The 17,212-nt window shown below is 41.7% G+C and overlaps 1 protein-coding gene across 2 annotated transcripts in view; it reads left to right on the forward strand.

The window, feature by feature from the left end:
• The window catches only part of gypc (glycophorin C (Gerbich blood group)), a 96,183-nt gene that overhangs the window by 65,239 nt on the left and 13,732 nt on the right, over positions 1–17,212 (forward strand). For both annotated transcript variants that reach the window (XM_072579900.1, XM_072579901.1), the window contains exon 3: positions 13,441–13,503. In XM_072579900.1, the coding sequence (XP_072436001.1) occupies positions 13,441–13,503 (63 nt within the window). The remainder of the gene's footprint in view (positions 1–13,440; positions 13,504–17,212) is intronic.

A 17,212-nucleotide genomic window follows, 5' to 3' on the forward strand; every position in this document is an offset into this window, starting at 1 on the left:
TTTCTTTGATCAAAATACATTATCTCACTCAAATAACTCAGCAGAGGCTAGTGCCTGCATCAGCAAATTACCCCTTATTTACACGTGGCAATTCCTTGACACTGATTCAGCTCTCTGAGTGGGATGTGTGACACTCCTGTTTTGTTCTGTCAGCTATGCTCCTTGACTGGGTGTCTAAACCTGGTCTGATCAGGGAGCTCCTATTCTGAGGTCCACCTAGCTGACTTTGTAACAATCATTACACTGTCATTTCTGTGCATTGAAATTCATCTGCCAGGTATCTGTCCATTTGGCTAACCTGTCAGTGTCTCTGAAATCGCTCCATGCCAGCCTCACAATTCACTGTTGCTCCTCGCTGAGTATTGCCTGCAAATTCAGAGACTTTGCCCTCAAACCCATCTCCAAGTTATGCATATAAATCAGAAAATGCAAGGCTCTCAACATCACTTTTGATTTATCTCCAATTGAAGCAAGATCTATCCAGACTTAATCTCTGTTCCTATCTTTTAGCCAACTTCTAATCTATTCATTCCTGATGAACAGCTTATGCTCAAAACATTGACTCTCCTGCTTCTCGGATGTTGCCCGATTGGCTGATTCCAGTGCCACATTCTTCAACTCTGGTCTCCAGCATCTGCAGTCCTCTCTTCCTTCCTTCTAAACCGTGCTACTAAAGACCCATCAAACCTATCTATCTCTGCCTGAACTGTACACAAGGCCTTTACCCCCTGCAGCGCTCTGTGGAAAGGAGTTTCAAAGGAACTCGACTCTCAGAATTTCTTCCTCATGTCAGCTTTAAATTGCCCCTCACCATTAATTCTGAAATGACTGCCAAGAGGGAAGCATCCATTCAAAATTTACCACCTTCAGACCCTTTGGGAACATACGTTCCCAATGAGAGGACTCTCATTCATCTAAATTCCAATATGTAGAGTCCCAATCCTGTTTAATCTTTGCTCATAAGGCAATCTCTCCATCGAGCGTATCATCCTTGTGAACTCCCTGGTTGTCAGTTCAGAGCAGGGGGCTTTGTTTTAAAATCAAGGGTTGCTCTTTCAGGATAGGGATGAGTAATTTTTGAGGTTTCTTGACTGGGCCTGGGGCCCGACAGGGTTGATAGTTGTAAAGGAAAACCACTACTAAGTCTTAATGAGATGATGCACATGTTTTATGTTATGCATTTTATTGCATCGTAGTTATTGGCTACAAGTTACATTAGCAAGTTTTAGATATTGTTACTAAGTATATTGGGAGACACTTGACGAATGGGTAGGTTGGAGTATGATGCAATCTCTGACAAAACTGCTGTACATGAGACAAAACAGACCACACGTAGAATACTGAGAACAAGTTTGGATCCCTTATCTAAAGAAGATAGACTGACATCGGAGGCACTCCAGAAAAAGTTTACTTGGGGGGAATCAGCTGCACAGACTCTCTTATGATGAGAAATTGAGCAGGTTGGCTTCTGTACTTAATGGAGGTCAAAAGATGGGCTACTTTACCTAAATATACTTGGAGTGGCTTGATAGAGATGTGCTTCCCCTTTGTGGGAAAGCCTAGCACCAGCAAACATCAATCCAAAGTAAGTGGTTGCACAGTCAGGATAGTCATTTTCTCAAACAGTGAATCTGTGAAATTTTGTACCTCTTAGATCTGTCGAGGCTGGTTGTTGAGTATACTCAAGGCTAAGATGATCAAATTTTCAATCCAGAGAGAATTGAGGGTTATGTGGAAAAGGTAAGAAATTGGATTTGAGGATCATCAGATCAGCCATGATCTCATTGAATGGTGAAGCAGATTCAATGGAATGAATTGCCTCATTCTGCTCCTACCACTTATGGTCCTATGACTGTACTTTGTACTTTGTAATTCATTAGGAAAGTCATGTTGTTAACCGATCGAGCCCAGACCACACAGTTGTGATTTAAGTTATAACGTACATTGTTGCTTTGTGCATAAATCTTTTGATATTTGCCCTCAATTTAAAATAAACCCTTTTCTCTCTGCATTTTTGCTACTAGATCTGACATGGGCTGAGAGAATACATCACTTAAAGGATTTTTTTGTTCCTGACTGGCATTTTTTTTCCCACCCAGCATCTGTGTAAGTCAAGGCTGGCTGATTGATGGATTACTTTCACTTTGTGGTCTCCTGCCTCACAGTGCTGGATTTTTGGACAATGAAAGTATTGGATTACATTTCAGAGCTGATATGAGTCTTAAATGGCCCAAATGTAACCACACATCCACCCCCACACCCCATCTAATCTGAGGGCACACTTTCATTGTGTAGCGCAGATAGAGCAATCTTCGAGGACTAATATGTGAATTAACTCTTTGCTGAAGAATACTTTGACAGCATTTGTATTACTTGGGTCAAGCTTCTGTCAACTTTCATTTTATATATGCCAGGCACAGATGTCAGTCTTTGTGACTAGGATATGGTGGTTCGCTGCACTGAGCATCTGGATGGAAAGTGATAGCAGCCCTGAGTAAATTTGACTTGTGCTTGCATTCTGGCCTCCCTCTATATAAACACTGTTGCATTGCAAATCACGCTGTCATATTTTTGTTTCCTCTTTCTGAATGACCCTGGAGTCTAGAGAGATGGAAAATTAATTGCCCGAACAATGCTACATGCAAAACCTTATGCCTTTGTTTCTTTTCTATGAACAACCCTTAACTCTTGACAAAAATAGAAGAAATACTGTGAAGGAAAGGCTATTTGACAGGTGGGGACATTCAAGGGTCATATTATGAAATTTCCAGTTTTGCATCTGACATTGGTTGCCTCAATGTCTCTGCCTGTCACCCATTCGAACCTATCTCCCTCTGAACTGACTGCACACTCTGCTCTCAGATTCAACCCTAACTTTGTAATTAAGCCTGCTAACCAGGATGGTGCTGTTGTTTGTCTGTCTGGTGTGCTGACCTCTACACTGCAGAGGCTGAATGCACACTCTTGGATACCACTCCCTCTTATTTCCTCCCCCCCCCCCCCTCAACCACAATCTTTTCATTGAACCAGCTGCTGTGTCCATAATTATTATCCATCTCTGAAAACAGACCCTTCGGTCCAACTCATCCATGCCAACCAGATAGCTAAACCTAAAGTAGTCCCATTTGCCAGCATTTGACCCATATCCCTCTCAACCCTTCCTTTTCATTATACCCATCCAGATGCATTTTAAATGTTGCAATTGTACCAGCCTCCACCACTTCCTCTGGCAGCTCATTCCATACACGTACCACCCTCTGTGTGAAAAAGTTGCTCCTTGGGTCTCTTTTTTTTGTGCCTTTCCCATCTCACCCTAAATCTACACTCTCTAGTTCTAGACTCCCACACCCCAGGGAAAAGACACTGGTTATTTACACTTTTCATGACCCTCATGATTTTATAAACCTCTGAGATCACCCCTCAGCCTCCGACACTCCAGAGAAAGCAGCCCCAGTATATTCAGCCTCTCCCTACAGCTCAAATCCTCCAACCCTGGCAACATCCTTGTAAATCCTTTCTAAACTCTTTCAAATTTCACAACATGCTTCCTTCCAATCTGCCACTTTTTTTTTGTCAGTTTCGTAATATTTGCTTCCTGAATGGAAGTTGTCATGAGCTGGTTCCTTGAAAAATGCTCCCAATTGACAGGTTAATGTTAAATTTTAAATCTGACGCGTACAAAGTGGTTTTCAGTATTTACCCTGGACCAGGTAACAATGTTTTGCCCTCTAGCACATGCAGTCTTATAATAATTGTGCCAATGCCATGTATCTCAACAAATCTAGTGTGATTTTTAACATTGGATAAGTGTTTAACATCTGTCCTACCTGAAGTTTTTTTTAAACCACGCGTCCTCTCTCATTTGTGAAGTATTTGAGCTTTTGATCTTAAGTTGTGCTCCAGATTTTTTTGTTTTGTCTCTCTGGTACGATGGAGCAAAATAATTAATTGTTGCCAGGAAAGAATAGGCATAATAAGCTTGCAACATCTGAGGCCGGACAATGTTTCCTGAATGTAACTGGAATATTGTCTTGGCTACTGTGGGAAAGAGATGGAGAAGACGAGAGATTTTGTTTTCCCACCACAGAAAGCTGTTAGACCCAGTTCCCTGGATATTCTCAAGAGGGAGCTGGACATGGCCCTTCTGGCTAAAGGGATCAAGGGGGTATGGAGAGTTTGCAAGAATGGGAGAGTGAAATTCATGATCAGCCATGATATTATTGAATGGTGGTATAGGCTTGAAGGGCTGAATGGCCTACTTTCTAAACTTCAATGAAAAATGACCATTTTGCGGCAAAAAACACCTCCTGGATATGATAAACATTGTAACTGTACAGTCAATGCTGATATGTAGTGACATTAGCCCTTTCTCTATCCAGAACCAGACCTATGAACAATTCTGTTTGTTGTAATTCTAAGATAACATTAATTTGGCCAAAAACACCCCAGTTACAATGTCATAAATAGAGGGCACGATGGTACAGATTCCAACAACTAGGTCTTCGGTTATTCCGCACAAAAACAAGTTGCTTGTTGTCTGTTGTCCTGCTGTCAATAGGAGGCTAGGAATAAAAAACAAGGTTCAGATGGTTTTGGTTTATCCCAGGCTTTTAGGTGTACACTTGATTGATAATGTCTTTATTGGTTTTGACAGGAACAAAGCTAGATATTGAATATTTTACGCAATGAATGTTTGAGCAGCCTGAGACTTCCATCTGTCAGACCAGAGTTTATCAGCTATTTCCCTTCTCTTGGGTCAGTATCATTTTATGCAGGAAGCTAGCCAATATGACAGGGTTATTTTTCATCACTTGATGTGGAAACAAAAACAACCAATGATTCTATGCTGATGGATTCATTTTAAATTTGCTATTGAGTTGGCCAGATCGTGGTGAAACATGTTTCCCAAACAAATCCACAAGATGAATGCAGAACAGGAAGTGGCCATGTGGCCTGTTGTTTGTGCTGCCACCATGGAAGAATAATTCTCCCAGTCCCACTCCCTTGTCCTTTTCCTTACAACCCTCCAGATGTTTTCTATGCATGCACTTTTTCCAGCTCTCTCTCTTTGGAAGCCATGATTCTATTGACCATACCTGACCTTTCTCCATCAGTGCAATCCAAATTCTAACTACTATTTGAAGTTGTTCATTATTTGCTGCTTCCACTGGCGGGGGGAATAAAATAAGAAAGTTCTAGAGTTTTTCAGCTTCTGAAATAACATTTATTTTAAATTCTATGCCTCTTTCTGACTCTCCAGTATGACTTTTCTCTCTCCCTGTGAATGCTCTCTCCTACTATTTTATTTTCATTCATTCATGAGATAAGGGCATTGCTGGCAAGGTCAGTATTTATTGCCCATCTCTAATTGTCCAGAGGGTAGCTCAGAGTCAGACATATTGCTGAGAATCTGGAACCAAATGTAGGCCAGACCAAGTAAGGATGACAGTTTTCTTCCTTAAAGGATATTAGTGAACCAGATGGTTTACTTATTTATTTTTTGGCAATCAATAATGGCCATCATTAGACACTTGATTTTTTTTTAAATTTGAAGTCAAATTTCACCATCTGCCACAGCCGGATTCAAACCCAGGTCCTTTTACCTGAGTCTCTGGATTAATAGTCTAGCAATAATACCACTAGGCCATCACCTTGCCTGAAATGTTGAAGAGCTTTACCATTGCATTATCACTTCCAACAGAAACAAAGGGCCCCATTTACCACTCCTTGTGTCGCTCCCTTGCTTCCCCTGTGGTCAATAAACCATGTCTCAGTGTCCTTTCCCTTCCTGATAATTCAGCAAAGGTTGTTGATGGGTTTAGTGGAAAGAAGGACTGCGAGTGAACAACTCAAAGCATTTCTGTCCAGGTGTATTTGCCCTCCTAATGATGCGCCTTGCAGAGTGACTCTCTCTCTCTCTCTCTCTCTCTCTCTCTCTCTCACAGCACCATTTTTATAATACAATGTAGTGCTGAGGTAAATTAGTGATTCAAATGCTTGCTTTTTATACTGGATGGAAAATAGTGGTCTAAAGACAAAAATAGTTAGATGTTATGTACAGCTGTTGAGTTCCAGTGATCACTATCTGCCTGTCCCTGCTGATGTAGATTGGGAAGGGTGTACTGATTTTGAGGGCTTACAATAATTCCCTTTCCCCACCCCCTGTCACTGACTTTTCAAGTTGGTTTTCCCGAGCATTTACTCAGTGGGTGTGACTATTTGTACACATGTATTTGATTAACATTTTAACGTTCTTGCATAATGCACTTTTGCTCATCCGTACAAATGTCTAGGGCTGTTTTGTGTTGGCAGTCAAATCCATTGTTTTCTACATGTATTAAACTTAGCCAAAAATAACAGACTGAGCTCCATTTTCTGAACATTATGCTTTTATCCCATGAATATCTTTTCCAAGTTAGGCCTTTCTTTAAGAAACAATTATCCTGGCCTTTAGCAGTAAGATGGGGAATATTACAATGAGCAGCGGTTGTATTATGTGGAGCAAGTATCGGAAAATATAACTTTTTTTTGCTGTTTCTGTGTTGGCTGAGAATTGTTTCTGTAGCATGGAAATGTTTGAGCTGTGCTCGGTTAGTCGATAGATGAGCATTTCTAAGGAAGCTGAACTGTTGGCAAATAAAGATAGAATTTTATAATCCATCTCTGTCAGGTGGTTTTACTGCTGCCAACAACCATAAGATCTAGAAACAGAGGCGGGCCATTCAGCCCTTTTCACTGTGCTGTGCTATCCAATGAGCTCATGTCCGATCTTAAAAACTGCTTAATTCCACTTTCCTGCCTTTTCCCCATTACTCTTTGGTTCTCTCACTGGCTAAAATTGTCTATCTCAGCCTTCAATATACTTAACTCCATAGTCTTCACAGCCTTCCTTATGATAAAGAGTTCCACAGATTCACCAACCTCAGAGGCAAAAATCCTCATCCCTGGTTGCCCTGCTATAGATTTTATTAAACTGGAAAAGTTGCAAAAAAGATTTGCAATGACATTACCAGGATTGGTGGGTTTGAGTTATAAGGGGAGGTTGGGACTTTAGAACGTTGGAGGCTGAGGGGTGACCTTGTAGAGGTTTATAAAATCATGAAGAGGGCAATTGGGAAGGTATTTTCCACAGGGTGGGGTGTTCACAACTAGAGGGCACAGGTTTAAGGTGAGAGGGCAAAGATTTAAAAGGGGATCTGAGGGGCAATTTTTCACATGCATGTATGGAATGAGCTGCCAGAGGAAGTGGTGGAGGCTGGTACATTTACAACATTTAAAAGGCATTTGGCCAGATAGATGAATAGGAAGTGTTTAGAGAGATAGAAGGCAAATGGGTACCAGTTCATTTTGGGAAACCAGGTCAACGTGGATGTGTTAGGCTGAAGGCCCTGTTTCCATGCTACAGGACTCTCCTGAAATGGTGACTGCCCCCAGTTGAGCTGATGTCCTCTGATCTTCGACCCTCTCGCAAGAGGAAGCAATGTACCCTGTCAAGTCCGATAAGAATCTTGAATGTTTCGCTTTTCTTGCTTCTAAAGCCAATGCGTACAGTCCCAAGCAACTCAACCTCTCCTCATAAAGCAGTCCCGTCAGCCGAGTGAAAACCTTCTGTACTATCTCCAATGCAACTGTGCCTTCATTATATTAGGGGCCCAAAAGTCTTCATTGCAACTGTGGCTAGACTAGTGCCTTGCATAATTTTAGCAAATCCTCCCAAATTTTATGCTCCTTTCCATTTGCAGTAAAGGTCATCTCTCCATCTCTCCAATCAAATAATAATCAACTCCTCTTGGAATCATTAGAATCATACAGTGCAGAAGAGGCCGTTTGGGCCATCATCTACCCCAACAGGTGAGAAATGCCTGACCTTCAACCTAATACAATTTGCCAGCACTTGGCACGCCGTAACATTCAAGGGTATGGGCCAAGTGCTCATTCAGGTACTTTTTGAAAGGATATGAGGTAATTCTCCTTTTGCCACCCTCCCAGATAGCACATTCCAGACTGTCACCACCCTTCTGGGTACAAAGCTTTTTCCTCATGTCTTGCCACTAAACCTCCTTCCCCCTCACCTTGAGCCAGTGTCTCTCATGACTGACCCTTTAATGAAAGGGACCAGCTGCTCCTTATCCACTCTATCCATGCTCCTCATAACTCTCTGTACACTTCAATCAGATCACCTCAGTCTTCTCTGCTCTAATGCAAACAGCCCAAGCCTATTCAAGCTTAAATTTTCCATCCTAAGCAGCATCCCACCAAAGCGCACAACCTCACGTTTTCCCAAATTTTATTCCTTTTTTCCGTCCACATAATTAATCTGTCTAATTCCTCTATAGATGAAAGGGGCTTACGCCTGAACAGTGACTCCTGCTTTTCGGACACTACCTGACCTGCTGTGCTTTTCTAGCGCCACACTTTCCGACTCTAACTCTCCAGCATCTGCAATCCTCGCTTTCTCCTAATTCCTCCATAGAGCCTGTTTCATCTTCCAACACTTGTTTCCCATCTATTTCTGTGTCACCTTTCTTAACAGCAGTGAGAGAGGATTCATTCGGACTATTCACTGGAATTTTAAAAAATGACTGTGAATCTCATTGAAATGTATAAAACTCAAACAAGACTAGACAAAATAAATGGGGTGGGTGAGTCTAGAACTAGAAGGCATAGGTTAAGGGTGAGTGGGGAAAGACATAAGAGACCTAAGGGGCAACTTGTTCATGCAGGGGGTAGTGCATGTATGAAATGAGCTGCCAGAGGAAGTGGTGAAGGCTGGTACAATTACAACATTTAAAAGGCATCTGGATAGGTACATGAATAGGAAGGGTTTGGAGGGATATGGGCCAAGTGCTGGCAAATGGGGCTAGATTAAATTAGGATATCTGGTCGGCATGGACAGGTGGACCAAAGAGTCACGGATGTACAGTATAGAAAGAGACCCTATGACTAGGGAGCTCTGAACAAGGAATCACAGTTTAGGGACATGGGTTAGGTTCCTTAGAACTGAACTAACAAGAATTTTTTCACCCAGAGTGGTGAGCCTGTGCAATATCCTACCATAGAAAGAGGTTGATGACAGGACATTAAATATTTTCAAGAAGATGATAAATATAATTCTTTTTAGAGCTAAAGGGATCAGAGTATGCAGAGAGAATGGGGACTGAGTTAATGTTCAGCCGTTATCATGTTGAATGGCAGAGCAGGCTCAAAGGATCAAATAGCCTATTTCTACTTTCTAACAATAAACTTAACTATTGTACATTCAGTTTCCTCTTCCTAGTCACTAATATACAGTAAATAATTGTGGCCCCAGCACTGATCCCACTAGCGCTCCATTAATTAAAGATTACCATCCTAAAATGTTCCCTCCTCACCTTATAACCAACTAGGCCAATCCTCTGAACCAAAACAAAGAACTACTGATGCTGGGATCTGAAACTGATGAAGGCTCGCCAGACTCTATCCATTAACTCTACTTTCTTCCTACAGATGCTACCAGACTGAATTTCTCCAGCAAATTCTGTTTTTGTGTTGGTCAGTCCTTGCTTGGCCCATGCTAATTAATTACGTCCAACATCCTGAGCTCTTGTTGTGTAGCCTAACATGTGGTACTCTACCAATTACCTTTTGAAAATACAACAACAGGGGAACCTCCGATTTATCCAAACGTGATGGGTGGGCACTATTTCGTTCGGATAATCGATTATTCGGTTAATCAATTACATGTCTTTCCTCTGGGGCTTGGAGTTTTTAAAGTCTGCTCCCTGTTCAGGAGACTGCAGCAGCACACAATGTTCAAGCCCCCACCCCATCCAACACTGCCCCCCAACACCGCACCCTGCCCCCAACCCCATCCAACTTTTTTTTTGCCTATTCTGCACAACTGTTAAGGCGATCAGTGCCAGTTTCCGTTTTTACACAGCAATGTATATGGTGGTATGTACACCCACTTTTCGGGAGGGAATTAGATTTATTTTTGACTTGATGACTTTAAAAGAATGACAATGTACTTCCAAACCAAGGTGGTTGTACATCTTGCATGCGCAGGAATCAGTGTTCCCACGTGCCTGTTGCCTTTTGCGATTTAGGTTTTAGCGATCACAGATTTTCAACATGCTTTTTGTCATGTTTAATGATGATGGTCCAATATTTAATCGCTCATCAGGAATTAATTAAATCAGTGGGCTTGTTTTCTCAAAGCAGAAAATGTCTGAACTACACTTAAACCATTAAAGATATACTCTGTTAAAGTCAAGGTACAACTATAAGGCTTTCGAAGGAGTCCTCCCAAAACACAGTGCAGAAACCTGTTAGCTGTACAAGCTGCCACCACAGTACATAGGTGATGAAGGAGGGAATGTTTAAGGTGGTGGATAGAATGACAATCACAGGCACCCTTTCATAATCTGAGAATGTACTTTAATGTTAGTCAAGAAATCAAGAGCACCAGAAGAATCCTTCTGCTCCTCAGTGATTTTTCTTTCTGATGTCTAATTGAAAATGATCAAATTACTTAGCCCAAGGCTGATCCCACAGGCAGCACAGCATTCCTTCAATACTGCAGTAAGCTACAAAATATCAGAATTCCCTTCAAATGTGATAGGCTCTGGTCCTACCCTTAAGTGATTGATGTAGAACTAGTAACTAAACTAAGTAGAAACCCTGGTCAATCCTTTGTTCCTGTTGGGCCCTGGAGTATCAGTTTGTATGTGACTAAGGTTCAGATCAGCAAATTCGACAAAGATTAGGAATTGAAATGTATTGGAGATCTTCTGGACTGGTTAAAGTTTCTAGTTTAGAAAAGGCGGTGGCATAGTGATAATGTCCCAGGACTTGCAATCCCACTCTGGGGGCATGAGTTCAAATTACACCTATGCAGATGGTGAAATTTGAATTCAACAAAATGTGCAATTAAAAGTCCGCTGTAACCATTTATTGATTTTTGGAAAAATACAAGGCCTTTCTCAGAAGGAAATCTGCCAATCTTGCCTGGTCTGTTCTACATGAGACTCTGGACTCACAATAAATGACTCAAATGCCCTATGGAATGGTCTGGCAAACACTATGGATTGTAAACAAAGGAGAGAAACTGGGCAGCTCTCCTGGTGTGGGCTTAGCCTTTTGAAACAGCCACGCCTGGTCATTGACTATGTACTGCAACAGATGGATTGGATGACCTAAAAATCATGGAGAAAGAATTCCTTAATTTGTCTTCATGTTTCTAAAGGCCTAGGGCCAGTGGAATGAAGATTAAACTGGAAAAGTTGGCTATTTACGTAGAACGGAGCTGATACAGGAAATCCTTTGCCTCTGTCTGCTTTTCTCCATACGTTCCCTTTCTGCCAAAGATGCCCATTGCTCCAGAAATGGTCTTCTCGGTCTCATGCCCTCCCTCGCCTTCATTTCCTCTTTCCCCTGTTGCCACCTACTGCTGAAGGCTTGTTACAAGATCACTGCTGCCACCAATTCTGGCTACTGGGCCATTACGTACCCAGAGATGCTGATTTTGGTGTGAGGGACATTGCAACACTGTTTTATTTAGTCAGACAACACCGTGAGACAGCTGTGATCAGTATTGTCATCCTCCCCCACCCCCAAACCCCGGATGCAAATGTGGACCTCTGAAAGGTTAACAAATCTGGGTGCATCGTTGCTGCTTTGTTTGTAGAAACGTTGACAATAGAAGCAGGAATAGACCATTCAACCCTTCGTTTTTAGATTAGAGTGGTGCTGGAAAAGCACAGCAGGTCAGGCAACATCCGAGGATCAGGAAAATTGACGTTTCTGGCAAAAGCCCTTCACCAGGGATGGAGGCAGGGAGCCTCCAGGGTGGAGAGATAAGTGGGGACATTCAACCCTTCAAGCCTGTTCCACCATTCAATGTGATCAACGTTGCCCATCTAACTCGGTGCCATCTTCCTGCTTTCTTCTCATACCCTTCTTCTCTTTAGCCCTAAGAACTATATTTGTGCCTTTGTTGAAAAAAACTCCCCCGGTTTGGCCTCAACTGCTTGCTACGGTAGAGAATTTCACAGACTCACTACTCTGGATGAAGAAATTTCTCCTCTTCTCCGTCCTAAAAAGTCGCCTCTGTATCCTTAAACTCTGACCCCTGCTTCTGGGCATAGCCAACGTCCTTCCCACATTCACCCTGGTCTGTCCAGGTTTGGTTTTTGTGTGTGTCCTGTAAACAATAGATTTTATTAATATTCAATATCTGATTACATAATACTCCATATCCCTAACTTGTCCCTCTGAGTGTATAATAAACAGACCTTTGCAGAGACCATATTGACTGCTGGAGATGGAAGTCAAATTTATTATGAATTGCACATGCAAATTTTGCTCCCGTATGAAAATTTACACTGTTGTATTCTGATGTTGGTTGTTACAACTATCCCCTATTTGTTTTCTGCTACATGCAAATGACTTGTGCTATTTAGCTTCAATATGGGTTATTTTTGGGTAACTTATTGTCTAAGGACCTCTGTAAAATCATTGTTAACAATATTGTGGGTCTTAATTAGCATTGATAGAGATTACAGGAGTCTAAGCTATTGATAAACATTTATTGAACGTTGTCTTTTAATTATATCGTGGAAAAGCCTGAGCATGAGGCTTCACACAGAACCATCTCTCAGCAGAATCCTTCATCACATGACCGTGTCACTGATACTGCCTACTTAACCCTTAAATCCGAGTCCAGCAGGGATAGAGTTGGACCTTGTTTTGTCTATTCGTCGAACTCATTGGATTTGTAAGTTGGAGGAGATCTGGAGAGGATCAAAGAAGCACCACGCACAGGAGATAAAATATCCCAACTTCAAACAGAAATACAGTTTTAACCAAGTTCCTAGGTTCCTTCTCTGCTAATTTTGGAATGTTTTATCATTTGTTAAGGCTGCCTCTTCACCCACCCAGCCTAGTTTGTGAAGATTGTCACTCAACACTTGGTACAATGGAAGGAAACAGAAATAAAATAGTGTGGATGCTGGAATCACCCTGAAGTTTTATTCTTGAACATGTGGTTGATCTACATAAATAGCAAAAGAGATGAATGACCATTTCCTTCTGATACTATTGATTTCAGTAGAGTGTTGACCAGGTACCTTTTTCCGTAATACTCTGACCTCTCTTATCTGGTAAATCTAAATTTAATTCAAAATCTCATCACTATCAATTACGAGGCAGTCCCTTGGAGTTGGTCTAGAGTCTAGATTACATTTTCATATCCTGGAATTGGACCTGAACTGATAATGTTCAGCTTGGGTAAAGTGTCCAAAAGGGTCGAGCTGATGCAAATTTCTTTATCTAGACATGCTTTCTTAAGGACAAGGGTTTTATGAGATCTTAAAGGTGATCCTTCGTTTCTCTAGACTGGCCATGTGCTCCAGCAAAGATACTTAAACAGACTGATTGATTCTCTGATGTGTTTTATTGCAGAGCCTTCTAAAGCAGGACATACACCTGTCAGTAATGGTGGAATGGATTCTGCGCTCGTTGGAGGTAAGATGCTCATCTTCAAATTTCAATGTTTAAGATAGTCCATAATAACAGGAATGATCCCAACGTAATGTGTCACTCTCGTCCCCATGGTACATGATGGATTCTGAGCAAACTGTGATGGGTGTCTTGCACTCGTTACTGGACTAGTGGAGAGAAAGTGGAAACTGAGATTTATTTATTAGATTACAGCAGGAATCAAAGGGAAATCTTACCAGTTACAATCCAGAACCTGGATCTCTGCCTTCCTGGATTGGACTCTAAGGGCATAACCCCATGCCACCATCACAGTAAGAGCAGTGTATTAACGAGGAAAACACAAATAAAGCCCTAATGAGATCCTTCCATCTAAATGAAAATTACATTTTCATTAAAAGATCCCAATGAGTCTGGAATATCTAGAATCCCTACGATGTGGAAACAAACCCTTTGGCACAACAAGTTCACATCAACCCTCCGAAGAGTAACCCACCTAGACTCATTCCCCTACCCTATTAAGGATATTTACCCCTAACTATTACACCCAACCTACGCATCTCTGAACACTATGGGCAATTTAGCATTGCCAGTTCACCTAACCTGCACAAATCAGGAAGGTTTTAGTTCTGATTCACAGTACCTACAGATTCATCTCAAACTAAGATGGAGTTGGCTGGATTAGGGAGAGAAAATAACCAGTGTCCCTACTTAGTGATTGCTATCTGGTGAGCCTCACTGGCACTACAGTTTGGTGATGAAGTTGACATGATGCTACCTGCAAATGATCAGCACCTGTTTCTAGCTAGCATGTGAAATATACCTTTTAGGTAAGGTGGCAGAAATACCCCAATGTAGTTTAAAATTAGTCGATTTGGGACAGGAGGGTGGAAATTTTGCAAAGTAATGGGATACATTGTTTAGTGAATCAATGCTGTGCCCATTCTGATCTTGAGCTCTGAATAATAGTGATGCTAGAATAGTGAATCTCAGTATTGTGAAGACTGTCTAATCACCACATGACACTGGGGCAAGGAAGGGAACAGGATCCTGTTCTTAGTATCCAGCCAGCTTTTCTAGGAAATGTTTGTGCTGGTCTTTGATGAATGGAGGGTGAGGCATGAGGCAGAGATAGCTGGGGAGGAAATTGGTCCAAAAGGAAATAAAGATTATTAAGGAAAGCGTCAAGTATTATGTTGTAACAGTGTAATTAGATTAATAGGGCATTTTGCCTTGTTGCAGTAGGATGTTTCTTGAGGCCAATTAGGAAGGTCGCTTCAGATTTATTGTGCATGATGTGCAGTGCCTCGTGTTTACCAATCAGTGTTGAAAGAAAGCGATCAGCTGGTTCATAAACAAAAAGTAAAGATCTGCAGATACTAGAAATCTGAAACCAAAACCAAAATTACTGGAGAAACTGCAGATCTGGCAGGGTCTGTGGAGACAAAGCAGAGTGAACATTTGAAGGGCTAATGGGCCTGAAATTTTGACTCTGCGGTTTCTCCACAGATGCTCAGTCCTGCTGAGTTTCTCCCAGCTATTTGTGTTTGAGCTGGTTCACAATGGTTTTCCCAATGCTAATATAATAGACACCCCTTACCCCCAATTGGTCATGAAAACCAATTGACGCAAGACACACTGGAAGTCTCCTCACTGACCCTCCTTAAGCTCATCCATTTCTGATCTAGGAAATTAATTCCTTGCTCACTTTTTCCTCTAAGTTTGTGTCCACAGTCTACAAATAATGTAATGAAAAATACCTTGCCCATTGTTCAACTAATATCTGAGAGGATTTTTATACCAGAGAGCTGCCAATTAAGAGTGTAATCCCAGCATGAACTAATGTCATGAGGGAAGAAGTGATGGCAGTAATTGCATAAACAAGTGAAAACACAAATCATTCTATTGCTCCTCTTAGCTGTGAGATTTTAAAAACAAAGCATGAATGGGTAACAACATTATTTCCATGTTGAGCAGAATTCTGATCTGACTGAAGATTGGAAATGATCAAAAGACAAGGGTGTTGATACCTCTGACCGTAGAAGGGGAGTTACTGGATGTCAAGTAGGACAGCTGGCAGTGAGTTACAAAGTAGGAATTCTATGATGTAACTCTGCCTTCATAAAAACAGACACTGAAGATTGAATTACTGCCTTGGGTTATCCACCAGCTGGATAATTGGTGTGAAGCCCAATAGTTAGTCTCCAGTTTGCTTGTTTTTTTGGACAGCAGGTAAGTAGAATGCAGCTGGAGGCAAAATAGTGCTAATGGATTGGCGATGAATCCAATGCTGACTTAAACTAATTTTGACCTGTGCTGTGTAATATTTCTCTGTTTTTGTTAACTATAACAAGTGCCATAAACTGAATTGCTAGAGAATTTTCAGGTTCCTTTTAACCATTGGAAATTTTCACTCCAAATGTCTACCTCACCATTGTTGTCGTCGTCCTTGCTCTGTTGCTTTTGGGTAGTACACCAGTTTGTGTGGTCATGTTCTTTTGAAACCATTCTAAGATACCCTGGGTACAGGTACTAATTATCCTTATTGATGGAAGTCTAAGTTATTGAAACTGGGGGAAGAATGTCCACACACTGTCTTCAGTCGAAGAGAAGTTTAATCTCAATCAACCATAAAGTTTAATTGCAAAGATGTAATGGAAATAGCTACTGAATACTGAAGTTATATCTTGAGAGGTATCAGGCTGAACTTGAATAAGCATGCATTACTCCTTTAGCACTAGCTTAGCACAAGAACAACTGGATGGTCATTAAAGCTCCATTTAAACCTTGTTAGCCCCTCTAATGAGCAGTCCCTTATATCCTGACAGGTAGAACTTATCTTGTGATGCATAAACCCTTTCAGGTATGAGCCGTTTGCTACAACATTGTCTGTGAGAGAAATCGGTGAGAGAAGGCTTTTGTTAGACCATCTATAACTTTTGTTCTATATAGTTGCTCAGACCTCTCATTTCATAGAATTTTTTTTTCTCTCATGAAAATCTTCCAATATAAATCTAAGATCATAAGAAAGATCAGACAGACTGGGGCTGTTTTCCTTGAAGCAGAGGATGTTGAGAGAAGAGATGTTTCTGACTCTATAAAGTTGAGGTACTTAGACAGGAAGAGACTTCTCCCCTTAATGGGGAGATCAATGACCTGGGGATGTAGATTTAAGGTAAGCAACAGGTGGTGCAGACAGGATGCGGGGAAATGTTTTCACCCAGACGATGGTGGGAATCTGTAACTTACCTGTCAGTTGGGATTGGCAGAAACCCTCAATGTTTTCATATGTTGATATGCAGTCATGTTGTCAAGGCATTGCCTTGTGCTGGAAAATGGAATTAGTATTGTTTAGTTGATTTTGACTGGCACAGATGTGATGGGCCTAAGGAGGAGAAAGATACAGGGACTGGATGTCCATGGTGAAGATAAGGCATTGGCAACACGACGGTTGGAGGAAGAGCACCTCATCTTCCGCCTGGGAACCCTCCAACCACAAGGGATGAACTCAGATTTCTCCAGTTTCCTCATTTCCTCCCCCCCCCCCCCCCCCCCCCACCTTGTCTCAGTCAAGTCTCTCGAACTCAGCACCGCCTTCTTAACCTGCAATCTTCTTCTTGACCTCTCCGTCCCCACCCCACTCCGGCCTATCACCCTCACCTTGACCTCCCTCCACCTATCGCATTCCCAACGCCCCTCCCCCAAGTCCCTCCTCCTACCTTTTATCTTAGCCTGC

The sequence above is a fragment of the Chiloscyllium punctatum genome, chromosome 10 (genome assembly GCF_047496795.1).
Source record: "Chiloscyllium punctatum isolate Juve2018m chromosome 10, sChiPun1.3, whole genome shotgun sequence".
Classification (NCBI taxonomy): Eukaryota; Metazoa; Chordata; class Chondrichthyes; order Orectolobiformes; family Hemiscylliidae; genus Chiloscyllium; species Chiloscyllium punctatum.